Source organism: Melospiza georgiana, chromosome 1 (genome assembly GCF_028018845.1).
Source record: "Melospiza georgiana isolate bMelGeo1 chromosome 1, bMelGeo1.pri, whole genome shotgun sequence".
NCBI classification, from domain to species: Eukaryota; Metazoa; Chordata; class Aves; order Passeriformes; family Passerellidae; genus Melospiza; species Melospiza georgiana.
The window spans coordinates 149,445,812-149,460,964 of NC_080430.1; the positions used below are offsets into that span (position 1 = coordinate 149,445,812).

The following is a 15,153-nucleotide window of genomic DNA, read 5'->3' on the forward strand; positions in this document are numbered from 1 at the left end:
TGCTCTGTTACCTACAGTAGGAATCAGGTAAGATTGTGTATCTTTTGACAATATGAAATATATCCTATTTATCTTTATCAGCAATTTGAACAAAAGCACAGTTAAAAATGTATGTTTTATTGGAAATTCATGTATTTACCTCACTGACAATTACAGTTTCACTCTGGATTTGGTCTATGACATCAATTCCTTCTCCTTTTTTTTTTTTTTTTTTTTTTTTGTTAACTTGCTTACAGTTTGATTTCTGCATAGCTGAACTTTGCCAGGGCAGGCAAAGTCATCTGAACATTTCAAATACTCACAAATAAATGTGAACACAACCATCCATCAAATCAATATCTTCTATACAGAAGACAGGAAATCAAGGAAAAATGTCATTTCCACTCTGCTGGAGGGGAAATTCTGAAAGGTACCTCAGCCCAAAACTGTTTCCCATCTTGCTGTCCAATAGCCAGAATACACATATGTCTTCTTAGCATGTTTTTCTCTGAGGTTTGGCCCAGGAACACAGGTGGATTTGGTACAAAGTACGCAGAAAACATCTTTAGTTGTGAATGAATATGACTGCTAGCATAAATACCAATTTTGTTCCCCCTGTAACCTGGATGGGATACTAGGATTACCCATTTTATCTGGTCTCTTTATCTCCGCAATACTAGAGAAACCAGAAGAAATCCAGCAACGTTAATCAATGTTTGAGCTCCCAGAAGGCTCCAGCCTTTTGTAGTCTCCATATGCATTAGATAGATAACACAGGTAAATTCTGAAGTGAGAGCATCTCCATAGTTTGAGGATAAAAATACCACCAGGGTTGGCCAGATCATGAGTGATTATTGGGGCAGTTGTGGCAAAGTCAAGGGTTACAAGGACTTCTGGACATTGAGAGATTGCACCTTGAGACTGGCTCCTTCCAAAAAGCCTACTTAATTTTCTAGGCAAATTTATTCTCCTCTCTCCTGGATTATTTATCCATTTCACCGTGGAATTACCAGTCAGCTCTCTCCATTCCTTGGATTCTGGAAGCCTAAGGTGGTTCAAATCCAGGGCAGTTGGCACACAGAGAAGTAAGAGTTGAAATAGTGTTGACTTCCAAATTCAAGTTGTGACTGGCCTGAACAGGAAAATCATATGCAACAATCCACTCAGGTGAGAGATGGGTCAAGAATGGAAAGTCAAATACCTGTATTTCTTCCACCATCAAACACAGGAAGAACTCAGCAGCCCTCCACAGATTTGTTAACTTTTAATCTCCCAGGACAGCTGACAGGGACAAACCTTTCCTGCATTGACAAATAATCTGAACACTGCTCCTCTGGGTGGAGAGTGCACCCTGAACCCAGGAGTTCCCACTTTAAACTTTTATTATTACTTATTATTATTATTATTACTTATCTGCCTGACTTATGTACATTGAGTCTTAAACACGGAGAAGTACATTCATGATATGTTACTATATTATAGATGTATTTTCCATTAATTTTCTTTTCATAAGTTTATTCTTATTACCCCATGATACTCCAGTATTATTTTTTGGTTTGTACTGATTGTACCTTGAACTTGGACAGAGTTTATCAATGTAATTTTATAAAACTAAGCTGCAGTCCAGCATATCACACTCAAAATGGTCTAAACAGCTCCTACCTCATGACTGCTGCAGGATAAATATTTTCTCTTGGTCTCTTTCTGAAATTTCAATCACTTGAATGAAATTGTAGCATTTAAAAAAGAGGCAGATTCTTGAAATCCAAATTACTGAGTACACTTAAGAGGAACCCTATGTTTAGTCTGTACTGGACACAGATCTGCATGTTTTCCAGGAGCATGTCATAAGCCTGTACCTTTTGTACCTATCAAGAAAAAAAATTGGTTTTATTTCAAACAAATAGTTCAGTAGATCAGGTATCAAAGACTTAAGAGCAGAACCAAAGCACTTCAATTTTCTTCAATTTGACAGAAGAATCACAGGAAGAGGGAAGAAAACCACAAAACCACCCTAAAAGTGAAAGCAGACTCTCAGAGTTCTTTTTCAGGAAGTTTTAATAAAATCAGGACAGTATTGTCTGTCACTCAGAGGTCTTGCAGGTCACATGAGAATAGCAGAGCATTTTTCTTCACACAGTGTGCTCCTGATGTGAGGGTATCGTTGTCAAAATGCAGACATCAGCTGCCAGACACTTTTTGACTAATAAAATGAACACAACCCAGTTGCTTGCTTCAGGTTGGAATTGTTACCTCCTGCCCCCAGATGGGATCTGTGTAGATCCACCAAGCCCAGTACTTTGATTCATCTCAAGAATTCAGTCATTGAATAATGGCCTTTAATTAAAAAAATGTATCTATTCATCTAAGATGCTTGGTGACTAATAAAGACCCTTAGGAGAAGTCTAACTAGCTAGACACAACAGAGTCCAGGGAAAAATTTAAAGACAGAGCAGATCAAATGACATCTGTAATCAAATGATCATTAACAGGAGCATTTTCTGTCCTGTTGCAAATCCTGACGGATCACTGTCCTTTACCAGCTAATATGCTCTATTAATCTTATTCAAGAAACAATGTTTCACAGCAGGCTTTAAAAGCAGGATAACTCCTAACTTACCAACTTAGGGGCAAAGCACTGCAGAGTTATTTGCTAAAGTGATATTTTCTAATGTTTAGGAAATTACAAGAAAGCAAGTACATGTCCTTTACCACTGAGGCATTGACGAAAGGCTGCTTGCACTATCTTTAGGAAGATTCCTAAAATTCATGCTTACAGCTAAATTTAACAGCACACAATCGAATGGACAGTCTGTAGAAAACCTCTTAGCAAGGTATATATCTTTTTCCCTGTATTGTTGTTTGGTCATCACCCTCCTATACTCACAGGTTCTCACACAGGCTGATAACAGCCCTGGTGCTGACTCAAAGCACTGCAGGCAAACCCCATGATCTCCTTTAGGGAGTGAACTCCCTATAAAGTCTCTGTGACTACTCAAAAAAGTGGCCCATTAAACAGCAGTACTGAGACCCAAGTGACTGCCTCCAGAAACACTAAGCAGGTATCTCACTTCCACTCTTATTTGTCGACTTTCTTGAGGGCAAAGAGGCCCTGAAGAGAGACTTTGAAAAACAGACTGGGCAATTACCAATTGGATGGTGGGCAATCACCAATTGTGTGGTGATTGGTGTGAATCCATAGTTCCAGATCCTGCACCTGGGATGGGGCAACCCTGGATGTACAGACAGACTGGGGAATGAGGCTGGAAAGCAGCTGTGGGATGGGACTTGGGGTCCTGGTAAGTAGAAAGTTGGAGTCAGCAGCACCCTGGCAGCCAGGAGGGTCAGCCCTGTCCTCGGGGCATCAGGCACAACATGACCAGCTGGGCAAGGGAACGGATTGTCCCGCTCTGCTCTGCACTGGAGTGGCCTCACCTTGAGTCCTGGGGGCAGTTTTGGGTTCCACAATATAAGAAACATATAAAGGTATTAGAGAGTGTCCAGAGGAGGGCAACGAGAATGGCCTTGTGAGGAGTGACTGAGGACACTTGGTCTGTTCAGCCTGGAGAAGAGGAGACTGAGGAGAGACTCCATTGCAGTTACAGCTTCTTTGTGAGGGGAAGAGGAGGGGAAGGTACAGATCTCTTCTCTGTGGTGACCAGTGACAGGACTTGAGGAAATGGCATGAAGCTGAATTGGGGGAGATTTAGGCTGGATATCAGGAAAAGGTTTTCATCAGAGTGTGGCTGAGCACTGGAACAAGCTCCCCAGGGCAGTGATTGCAGCACCAAGCCTGCCAGAGTTCAAGAAGCATTTGAACAATTCCCTCAGGAACATGGTGGGATTCTTGGGGCTCCTTTGTGCAGGGCTGGGATTTGGACTCGATGATCCTGATCGGTGCCTTCCAAATCAGGATGTTCTGATTCTGTGTTGTCTCATGAGATGTTCTTCATATGGACAGGCTCAAGCAAGGAAAAGCAGGTTCAGAGTATGAGTGCAACAATATCAGGTCCACTATGAAATTGACCTTTTAGCAGTACTTAAATATGTGAAGATATAATTCCATGTCAAAAAAAAAAAAAAAATCCATGAGTTTTTCATGCATAGGAAAGCTAAGCTCCTGGCAGAGAATGGTACACCAGCTACCATTTTTGGGCATTTTCTTTTTTGAGTACAGACCAAACAGGACAGAAAATAATAAGTATTGCAAGAATCTTTACACTCATTAGACTTCTAGGACAACAGAATTTCTCTGAAATTTCAAACTGACCACATTAGTAGTGGTTCTGCACACTCAGAGTCATATCAAGCAACCCTTCAGCAGTAAGGAGCAGATATAAATACAGGAGAGCACATGGCAAGAAAGAACCTGCACTGCATTCAACCTGTCAGCTCCAAGAGGTACTGAAAGTTTCTGGACAATGAATAAGGAATATGGGAAAGGATCTGGGACTCAGGATTCTTATATAAGGAGACAAATATATGTAAGGTGGGCGAAAGTAGCAAACCTTATTGAACAAAGCTATCCCAAACCTCCTGAGACTCAAATTAAATAAAAGAAGCAACTCACCCTTTGACCTGGCAAACCAGGGATTCCAGGCTTGCCTTCCAGACCAGGCTCTCCCTTTAAAATTGAGAAGATTTAGAAAGTTAACAGAATAAGAAAAAACTAGTGAACTATATATGATTTCCTAGCTGTTTTGTGCTACCATTACTGCATGGCTACCTAGACAACTCTTACCTGATGGTTATGTTGTCCTGTGAGCAGAAGAGAATGAGTAAACAAGATAAAGTGACAATGCCCTGATTAAATACAGAGCACACAACTATATTTAAATTACATAATTCAAACTGGATTTACCTAAGCAACACACCTTCACAATGCCATCAATTTTACAAAAGCCAATCAACAGTGAAACACAACAAGCAATTCAAAAGAGAGGAAACACAGAGTGTTTACAAATGAGGCAGCAGTGACAGTCTGAACTGAGACATCCTGCAGAGCTGGGTCATAAAATATAACTAGAATAGGCTGCAATTTAAGTCAGAAGTAAGAATGTTGGCATGTACAAACTGTTGTAAAAATTGTGTTGAAATATAAACACACATACTCAATTCTTAGTTTTCATCCAGAAAGTATTTCAGCCACGACCTTGTGGCATAACACCAACCCCTTTGACAGCAACTACTCCTTGACCTTCATGACATGACAGCTCACAAATTATCAGTCAGTGCCTCTCTGAGATGTGCCCATACAGCTCTTCAGGACATTAGAAATAGAAAAATGATCAGGTTCTGCATGACAACAGCCTTAAGGCAAAGTCTGCCCGTGTCCTGGTTGTCACTTCCCTATGTTCAGACAGGCCATCCACAGCACGACACCTTCTGTCAGCAATGAAGAAAACTGGAGGCTGTGGGCACTATTTAAATATTTTGGAGCCTGAATAATGTATAAGATTTTCATATGCCTCACTCCAGCCTGAGTTTCAGCTTCTGAAATTGCAAGTAGTGAGAGAAACAACTTACTGGAGGTCCAGGAAGTCCAGGGTGGCCTTGTGGTCCTCGTGGCCCAGGCTTTCCCTACAGGAATGTTCGGGGTTTTTTTAATAAAAGTTTTAAAGTATCTTTATGAAAATGTGCATGGGCACATTAGACATGTTGACTGTCTTTACAGGACCTATACCAACACTTTCCCCACAAGTCCTGAAGAACCAGTACAGAACCAGCTGTTTTTCTCCTTAATCTCTGACTACTCAAATTATCAGCACTCACTAGGCTGCAGACAGACTGATCCACCCACACTCAACAGGCACTTATCCGTATCTGGTTCTCTGTTTTTCACAGGTAGTAACTCTACTGAAGACACTGGGATATCCTGGGTATTCCACTAGAACTCTCTGGGGTGGTGTTTAGTAGTGGAGAACAACAGTTTTTGCATAAGCAGCTCCCACCAGCATTTCCCCCAAGCCTACAGAGGTCTGAAGGGCTTTAAAGTATCATTTACATGATGCATACAATTGTATTAAGTAACAGCTAAATGCAAAATACATATCCACCAACAAAAAAATAAAAATTTAAATATATATATATTTTATACATTGGACTAACAGATTGACACAATGGGTATGTCCCCCTATTTGAGTGCCCAGGTTCAGAGGCAAACTAGGCAAAAAATAAAATACAGTTTAACATTAATGTTAATACATCCCTGTCCTTACATAATTGCACAGCTGACTCTACAGTTCATATTTCTCATTTATGTACAATTCACATCTGAAAATGGCATTGCCCTTTCTCCTTTCTTCATTATTTTTGCCATTGTAATTAGGAAAATTTATTTCTTGATGTCCTGATAATGCTTCCATCCAGCTTCCCTTTAAAGCACTATTTTACAGCAAAATCTAACCTAACAGGCAACAGAATTACATTAAAATATCCTTGCAATGAAAGAAGAGATTTTGAGTCTCTCTTACTTCCTCTCCTTTTAGGCCTTCAATATGCACCTGCAATGGAAATACAGAGTCATAAAGGATGGAAAGAGTAAATACAAGGCAGAAGGTGCCAGAGGTATCATGGGCCCCCACAGGGTATTTTTCTACCCTTGCTGTTTCTTCAAGTTGCATGATAACTCCTACAGCTCTTCAAATCCTCTTGCAGGCTGGGAGATGCTTTCTATTTAAATAACTCAGACTATCACAAGGTTTTCTCTCACCTGTGAAGTGATTTGGGTGGCTGTATAAACAGTAAGAACTTAATTAATTATCTCATTATATAAATAAGTTAGTAAATTCCCCAGATCTTGTTTTATTCCAAATCACAAAGATCTATTGAGTGCAGAAGGAATCACATAACAAGCAGACTGGCTGGGGATATGCTCCATCAGTTAAACTCATTTTCAGATGTTATACACATCTTTCAAAATTTCTTGGTAATTGCTGTCCCATCATTAATATCACATTTGAACAGCACAGCAAAATGTTCTTACCCAAACAGCCAGTTTTTTTTTTTTCATAGTTTTCTAATTCCTTTACTTTCTACCGCATTCTGAGTAAGGGAAAGCCTGCTGACTTTCCCACAATTACCAGGGAGCCTCTCATTCCTGTCTATAGTTGAAGAATGCTATTTCCTAATTTTAATCTTTTTTGTTTTGTTTTTTTTTTTTTTTTTTAAGGTTAAAGGGATACTACCTAACTGCTTTTTTACCAGCCCATACTGAACTCAGTTCTAGACCTCTCCTCTGCATACTTAGTGGTAAATCTTTCTCCATTCACCCAGAGATAACCTCTTCATACAGACAGTACTAGTCTCTGGACATCCTTACATCCCTGCTGGAGTTGTCTCTGGCATCAGTGAAGGCAGAGGGATGCACAAAGGATGTTAATCTAGTGCCACAATAAAGATCAGCCTCACTCTTCTCTTTTCTGTTTCATTTTTTCATGAGTGCTTTCCTGATTTCAGAACATCAAGTTCTAGCTGTTTTAATATTCCACCAGGACTTTTCCAGATACAAGCTAAGGAAAGATCATTCCCTCTCATCAGAAACTGCCTTTTTCTTCTCCTGCCCCAACTCTTACACTTAGTCCATATCAAAGACACTCAGCTACTCAATACTGAAAGTTCATTTGCTTTTATAACTTGCCCAGGCTCTATGTACCAAAGGCCACTTGGAATCAACAACTGTCAGAAACCACACAGTCCTGTCACAGTATTGCTCTGTCTGATGCAATTGAGGCAATGCTTTCCTTCATTGCCTCAAGTCCTGGTCTTCACACTTCACAATCTCCCAGAATTGTGGAAGAGCATCTCCTCATTGGAACCTGTCACATGCCTTCTTCAAAAGTCTTTTCTTTTAAAAACTTCTTTAAAAAAAAGTATTTAAGAACATCTCTCAGTAAGATCCTCCCAACCTGCATTTCTACTTCTCATGCAATAATGCTACAAAGTCTGGGAAAGCTAAAAAAAAATTCTTACTTTAGTGCCAGGCAATCCTGGAAGTCCTGGTTCACCCTGCAGGGAAACAAGAAAGAAATGAAAAAACATACATAGAACACAACATGGCACAATACACAACAGTGCAAAGTAAAAGCAACATCCTGAGCATATTTTTTGATTGTTGTTGTACATTCTTATTTTCAATAACCATCTCATAATTAATAGATCTGGACATACAATCTCAGTTAACTCTCTTTTCTCTGCTCATGCAGAAACTGGTTGTGGTCTGTCTTACTGTGATGTTTTACATACATTTTAATAATATTCAGTGACTTAAAATGAATGATGCATTGGATGCACAATAGCATTAGATTTGTGCTTCAAAAAAATCTTGTATTTGCTCTGTACACTTACCACACAAACAAACTGTTTGATGCTTAGATTCCTAAGACCCCCAAGGAGATGGATATTAAGGAGGTCAAAACACTTTTATTTGTTATCAACCAAAATAACTGCAAAAAAAAGTGAGAAATGGTACCATTTTCCCCAAGTCATTTTATAGAACAATTCACACCATAGTGGTTGTGGAACACTGGGATGCTACATCCTCTTCCCATGATTTATTGCCATCTGGGTTATCAATTTGTTCCAGTTCATTTTTCTCCAGCAATGTCCACCATTTATTATGCTCCAAGATTGTGCATACAGAAGGTTTATCCTTTACTTTAGGCACAGACTGGTGTTACATTTATCACACAGCTTCCCTCTACACTCTATTTCTTCATTACTCATGTAGGTCTCTGAATGACCCAGCATATATTTCATGTATTTTCTCCTAAGTTCAATTACTCTTTGTTATTTATTCAGAGCATCATAGAATAGGTTGGGTTGGAAGAGATCCTTAAGATAGAATCACTGAAACATTAAGGTTGAAAAGACTTCCAAGGCCATTGAGCTTAACCTTTGACTGAACACCACCATGGCAACAAGACCAGAGCACTGAGTGCCACATCCAGTTGTTCACTGAACACTTCCAGAGATGCTGACTCCACCACCTCCCTGGGCAGAACCTTGCAATGCCTGACAAACCTTTCAGTCAACAAATTCTTTCTACTTTCCAACTGTAATGTTCCCTGGCATAGCTGGAGGCCATTTTCTCTTGTCCTGTTGCTGTTTGTCTGGGAATAGAGACCAATCCCAACCTGGCTACAGCCGCTTGCCAGGGAGGCTGTAAAGAGCAGTAAGGTCCCCCCTAAGTCATCTTTTCCCCAGAATACACCCAGCTCCCACAGCAGCTCTTCATAGGATTTGCCCTTTAGACCCTTCATCAACTCCACTGCCCTTCTCTGGCAACAATCTTGGCACCTCAACCCCTTTCTTTTCATAAGGTGCCCAGAACTGAATGAAGATTTCTACACAGTGTCCAGCACAGAGGGACTGTCACTGCCCTGGTCCTCCTGGCCACTACAGTGCTGACACAGAAGGCCAGGAGGCCACCAAGCAGCTTCCTTACCCACATGGGTACATGCCAGCTCATGGACAGCCTCTGTCAGCCAGAACCTCCAAGGACTTTCCCACTGGGCAGATTTCCAGCCACTCTGCCCCAGCTGTGGCACTGCAGGGGCTTGCTGTGACACAAGGGTGGGATCCAGGCCTGGCTCTTCTTGAAATTCATCCTGCTGGCCTCACACCATCCATCCAGCCTGTGAACATCCCCTCAACAGAGCCTTCTTACCCTCCAGTACATTGACAATCCTACCCAACTTAGTGCCATCACAAATTTACTACTAAGGGTACCATCAATGCCCTTGTTCACATCAGGACAGACACTGAACGGGACTGGACACAGGGGACACCACTAGTGACCAGAAACCACCTGAATGTGGCACCATTGACAGCCACTCTCTGTTCCCGGCCATCCTGACAGTTCCTAACCCAGCAAAGAGTGCCCCTGCCCAAGCCCTGGGATGACGGCTTTTCCTGTGCTGTGGGAGATGGAGTCAAAGGCTTTGCTTGAGTCCAGGGACACTCCATGCAAAGCTTTTCCATCAGCCCTGAGGAGGGTCACTTGCTGCCCAAAAGACATCACATTGGTCAGGCAGGACCTGCCTTTCCAAACCCACACTGACTGGACCTGATCCCTTGGTTGTCCTCTCTGAGCCATGTGATCCCCCTCATGATGACCTGCACCAGAACCATACTGGGCCCTGAGGTCAGGCTGACAGACCTGCAATTCCCTGCGTCCTCCCTGTGGCCCTTCTTGAGCACTGATGTCACACTGCCACCTCCAGTCAAGTGGGACCCTGGTGACTGCTCAGTATCGATAATAAAGGATAGAGAGCAGCTTAGGGACCTCATCTGCAGCTCCCTGAGCCCCCTTGGGAGACTCCCAGCCAGCCCCGACAGACTTGTCGGTGTCTCAGGGGCTCTACAGATCACTAATAACTTCCTGTAGAATTGCAGAGGTCTGGTCAGCTCCCTGTCCCTTGTCTGCTGGCTCAGGGGTCTGCTTGTCTTTGGCATAAACAGTCTGCTATTGAAGGTTGAGACAAAGAAGGCATTAGGTAGGGAAAACTTTTCCTCATCCTCTGTGAACATATTCCTCTCTACATCAAATGAAGAATTTTTCTTGGCTTGTTTGGGTCAGTTTAAATAATGAAGGAGGCTGCAATTTGAGGCCATGGGAAAACCCTCTTTAAGTTAGGCTGAGCAGGAGCTCGCACCCATGATCCTCCAGTTCAGCTATTCAAATTACTAGTAGAAAAGTCTAAGTTCCCTGTGTTGTCATTGGATAATTTTTGCTGCATTATTTGTAATATTCCAAATCACTCTTTCCTGTTGGATCCTTTGCTCAGACCCCGCCCTAACCCCACCCCTTTCTGAAATGTGTAAGTGTCTCTGCAGACTCCAGATCCTGGCTTTTTCTGGTTCATTCCTTGTGCTATGGATGCTGTTAGGTTTGTTGTTTTGCTGTTACATTAAAGTTGCTTTTCCAAATAACTGGCTCAAGCAGTCCCTCTCATCAAAGTTGCCAGGGCTGGTTCTCAGGGAAGCCACTGGTCAAACATCAGGGCTAGGACCAGAAGGCTTAATTGGCCCTCTGTTGTTGTTGATCTTTGTAGACAGACATTTTTCTTGTCTTTTACAGTAGTGGCCAGATGAAGTGCTACTGGAGCTTTTGCCTTCCTGATTATCTTTCTACATGAGGTGGGGCCAAGGGGTGGAACACATGGTGGGCTGGGTGGGAAAAGCAGTTTGGCAGGGCACAGGGCTTCTCTGGGGATGTTTAGAGGACAAACTCGGGGGAGACAAAGGAATGCTGCAAATCACTGGGACACAAACAAGTGTAGTCAAAGTAGAGGGGCAAAGGCCTAAGAAAGCGACATCTCGATGGAAACCCTCAGGCCTCTGAGACAAGGCAGCCGTGTGCACCAGGCCTTTGTGACTCATGGTTCCATCGTGCCCAGAGGCCATTGTGACACAGGTCCATGTGGAGATGCAGAGAACTTTTATAGGGCCAAACCCCTCATTGTCACTCTCAGGAGAGCAGCTCTCTGAGGAGGCAGCAGTTCTCTCACGAGGCAGCAGCTCCTCAGGAGGAAGCAGCTCTCCTGGGTGCCCTTGGCCAGTGTTCGTCAGAGCACAGCCAAGATGTCAAAGAGACAGGAAGCGAATGCCCACTGCCAGCCCCGTGAGGGGCAGCCGCTGCTGTCCAAGCGGCGACAGGTGAGGGACAGGAAGGGAGGGAAAGGCTGCAGTGGGACCTGGGGGAGGGCTGGGGGCAGGAGAGCGGCAGCCAGGCCTGGCTCCAGGCCTTGTTCTGGGGAGGAGCCGGTGCCAGGATGGCCTGGGTGAGGGAATGGCCCAGAGACAGCGAGCGCAGCTGGGAACCCAGCCTGGCCTGGCTGCCATGGTCAGCACTGCCCTTAGGGCCAGGGCTGAGTTTGCAACTATGTTGATGGAGACAGCTGCCTCCATCAACCACCTCCTCCTGCTTCTCACAGGTGACTCACAGGCAGCCACAAGCAGCTCTGCAGGTCAGCTGGACAACCATCACGCCCCTCCACGGGGACAAACTGCTCCCCAGACCAGTCACCTCAGGGAGCCTCCCAGGACATTACACACAGGAGGGCAGTCTGGAAAGAGGGCACTCAGTGCCCCTCAGTGGCACAGTCACACGGCCACCAAGATTGTCCATGTCAGACTTGCCGCCTCTCCATGGCCCTCCATTGACTGGGTCACCTCCGTTCCAAGAGCACATACCAAGAGCAGCCTCAGCAGGGTTCAAGCTGCCCTTTCTGCCAGCAGCCCCAGCAGCCTCTGGGTCTTCTCCCAGAGGCAGAGCATGGTGCACAGGCCCTGCAGGCAGTACCCACCAAGACCTAGTGCCACCTTCTCCATGGGGCACTCGGGCTGCTTATGGGGCCTGGGAAACACCGTCCTCAGACAGCTCAGCTGAAAGGCTCTGGCAAGGGTCACCAGCAAGGCAGGGCCATCGCCTGCCACCCCTGCGACGGGCAGGTGGCACGCTGCTCTGCACAGAGACCCAGCCTGCCTGGAACCATCTGGAGCACACCGAGATGGAGGAGCTCACTGAGGTGCAGGAAGAGCAGAGTGGCAATTCAGAGGCCTTGCCCCATGCCTGTGTGAAGACAGATCCACCAAATCCACCTGGACCCAGGAGCATTCAAATGTCTGCCAAAACGCAAATGCAGAGTCCCAGGTGATGCCCAGTGCTCTTGGCTCGACCTAAGATGCCACAGAAGAGACTGGAAACTCTTCTGAGCTCCTGTCTCCTGCCCAGTTGGCAGAGCACATTGGCTGTCTGTTTGCAGCCCTGGGACAGTTTTGCAAAAGAGCCAGAGGAAAAGTGGGAGGAGGAAGAACTCTCAGAAACAGAGGCTGCAGGAGACAGGGACAGCAATCCGCAGTGCACATCCCTTGCCCTCTCTAAAGAGAAAGAGGGAGAGGCAGGAGCTTCTGCCGTGGACAAAGATCCCTGGGACAAGTGGCACAATGGGCTTTTCCCGGAGGAATGCTCGGACTTCTCAACTTCTCCCTCATCTGGAAGCCCCTGTGACGACAGGGAAACTCATCAGCTGCCCGAGCAAACTGCACGTGGGAAACTGCTGTGCGCAGGGCCTGAGGATGCTTCAAAGCATCTTCTGAATTTCGAGGCAGAGGAGCTGGAGAAGTTGGAGGAAGACATCCTCTCCTGCCTGGATGCAGAAAGTCCCTCGGGCCAGCATAGCTTTTGCAGCTGGACCATAGACTCTTCAAGAGACTGAAAACAACACACAGCTCGTGCCTCCCAACCTGTTTGAAGAGATGTGGTCTCTCTTTAACAACAAGGATGTGCTGTCCATGGACACTCGGCTAGACCAGCCGCTGGCAAAGTGGGAGGAAGAAGAGCTCCTTGACAGAGACAATGCAGGAGAGGGGACAGTGAGCCAGAGAGCGAGTTGTCCCTCCCACTGCAAGAGGAGGGAGCGGAGCCAGCAGCTTATCCCCTGGACAGGGATCCCTGTGACGAGGGGCACAGTGAGCATCTTCCTACGGCACTTGCCAAGGACACAAATACGTCTGTGGTTTGTGTCTCGACTGCCGATCCCTCGGACGAGGCTGACAAAGCAGGCATGGAGGCTGGGCGTGCCCAGGCCGCCCCTCTCCCGGAAAAGCCCTGCGGGGATGAGCCGCCAGCAGGAGCTTGCCCGGTGCCTGCCCAGCCCCTGGCACGCCGCGTTCCTGCTTGCCCCGCTGGCAGCGCAGCCGTCCCGCAGCCCCCGGCCCCACGGCCATGGCGCTCCAGGGCCAAGAGGGCCCGGCGGCCTCTGAGTGGCCTTTTCGCCTTCAGCTGCCTCAGGGGGCAGCCGGAGGAGTGAGCCCGGGGCCAGCAGCAGGCGGATTCCCATGATGAGTACTCACCCTTAGGCAACCACTTGCCAAATTAGGTTCTGCCTCCAGTCCAAATCCCTCAGCCCCAGGACAGCAGCAAGGCAGCCTGGTCGAGGAGAGTCGGCTGAGGATGGAAGCGCTGTCTTGTAGAATCAATCCACAGAAGTTGTTTTTAGGGCTGAGGGTGCATCCCCACCCTACTCCCAACCCTGCATTCGGAGCTGAGAAATGTTCCATGGGCCTCAGTATTGCAGGCAAAGGTAAGCACTGCCACTCTCCTTTTACATGGCAAATAGGAAAACACCTCCCTTGGATGCCCATATCAAGGACTGGAGAAAGGTGTGTACTCTGAAAGAACGACCTGGAGCCCTCATTTCCCAAGAACCACAGAGACCTCCAGCCTGGACATGCACATGGTAAGGAAAGACTGACATGATGCTGCTGGAACCAAGAATCTTGGACTGTCTTCTGCTCCATCTTTGTCCCATCCTCTCTGCTCCCACTTTCCTTCTCAACCTCTTCTTTTGTCCTTTCTATCTCTCTTCCTCCCATTTATTGTTAAATAAAATCTCTGCTGTGGACTTTGGTCGATAAATGGTCTCACTGGCACCTTCATTCAAACATAAGGATCTTTCCCTAATTGCATCTCAAAAAGGGCACATACCTGCACACAGCATTTGAGATGTGGCCTCCCCAGTGTCCAGCACGGAGGGACAATCATTGCCCTGTTCCTGCTGGCCACACTAGTGCTGACAAAGAATTCCAGGAGACCACCAGGCTTCCTGCCCACCTGGGCACTTGCCAGCTCAAGTCCAGCTGCTGTCAGCCAGTATCCCCAGGGCCTCTCCTGCTGGGCAGATTTCCAGCCACTCTCTCTCCAGCCTGGGGCACTGCAGGGGCTTTTGGGACATGAAGGCAGCACCCAGGCCTGGCTCTTCTGGAAACTCAGCATCACACCATCTATCCAGCCTATCCACATCCCAGCCAGAGAGCCTTCCTATCCTCCAGCATGTTGACACTCCCACCCAGCTTGGTAGTGTCACAAATTTACTACTCAGGGTACCGCCAATGTCCCTGTCTACATCCACAGGACAGACACTGAACAGGACTGGGCCCAGGGACACCTTAGTGACTGTACACAAACTCAATGCAGCTCCATTCACAGCCACTCTCTGTTCCCAGCCATCCTGACAGCTTCTAAGCTAACAAAGAGTGCCCCTGCCCAAGCCCTGGGATGACGGCTTTTCCTGTGCTGTGGGAGATGGGGTCAAAGGCTTTGCTTGAATCCAGGGACACTCCATGCACGGCTTTTCCCTCAGCCCTGAGGAGGGTCACTTGCTGCCCAAA

General features: G+C 45.9%; 1 protein-coding gene across 1 annotated transcript in view; it reads right to left on the reverse strand.

Moving 5' to 3' along the window:
- COL22A1 (collagen type XXII alpha 1 chain) overlaps positions 1-15,153 on the reverse strand; it is a 218,612-nt gene that overhangs the window by 82,790 nt on the left and 120,669 nt on the right. Inside the window, exons 20-23 of the mRNA XM_058040754.1 lie at positions 7,951-7,986; positions 6,453-6,482; positions 5,506-5,559; positions 4,550-4,603 (exon numbers count right to left, since the gene is read on the reverse strand). Coding sequence (XP_057896737.1) covers positions 4,550-4,603; positions 5,506-5,559; positions 6,453-6,482; positions 7,951-7,986 — 174 coding nt within the window. The remainder of the gene's footprint in view (positions 1-4,549; positions 4,604-5,505; positions 5,560-6,452; positions 6,483-7,950; positions 7,987-15,153) is intronic.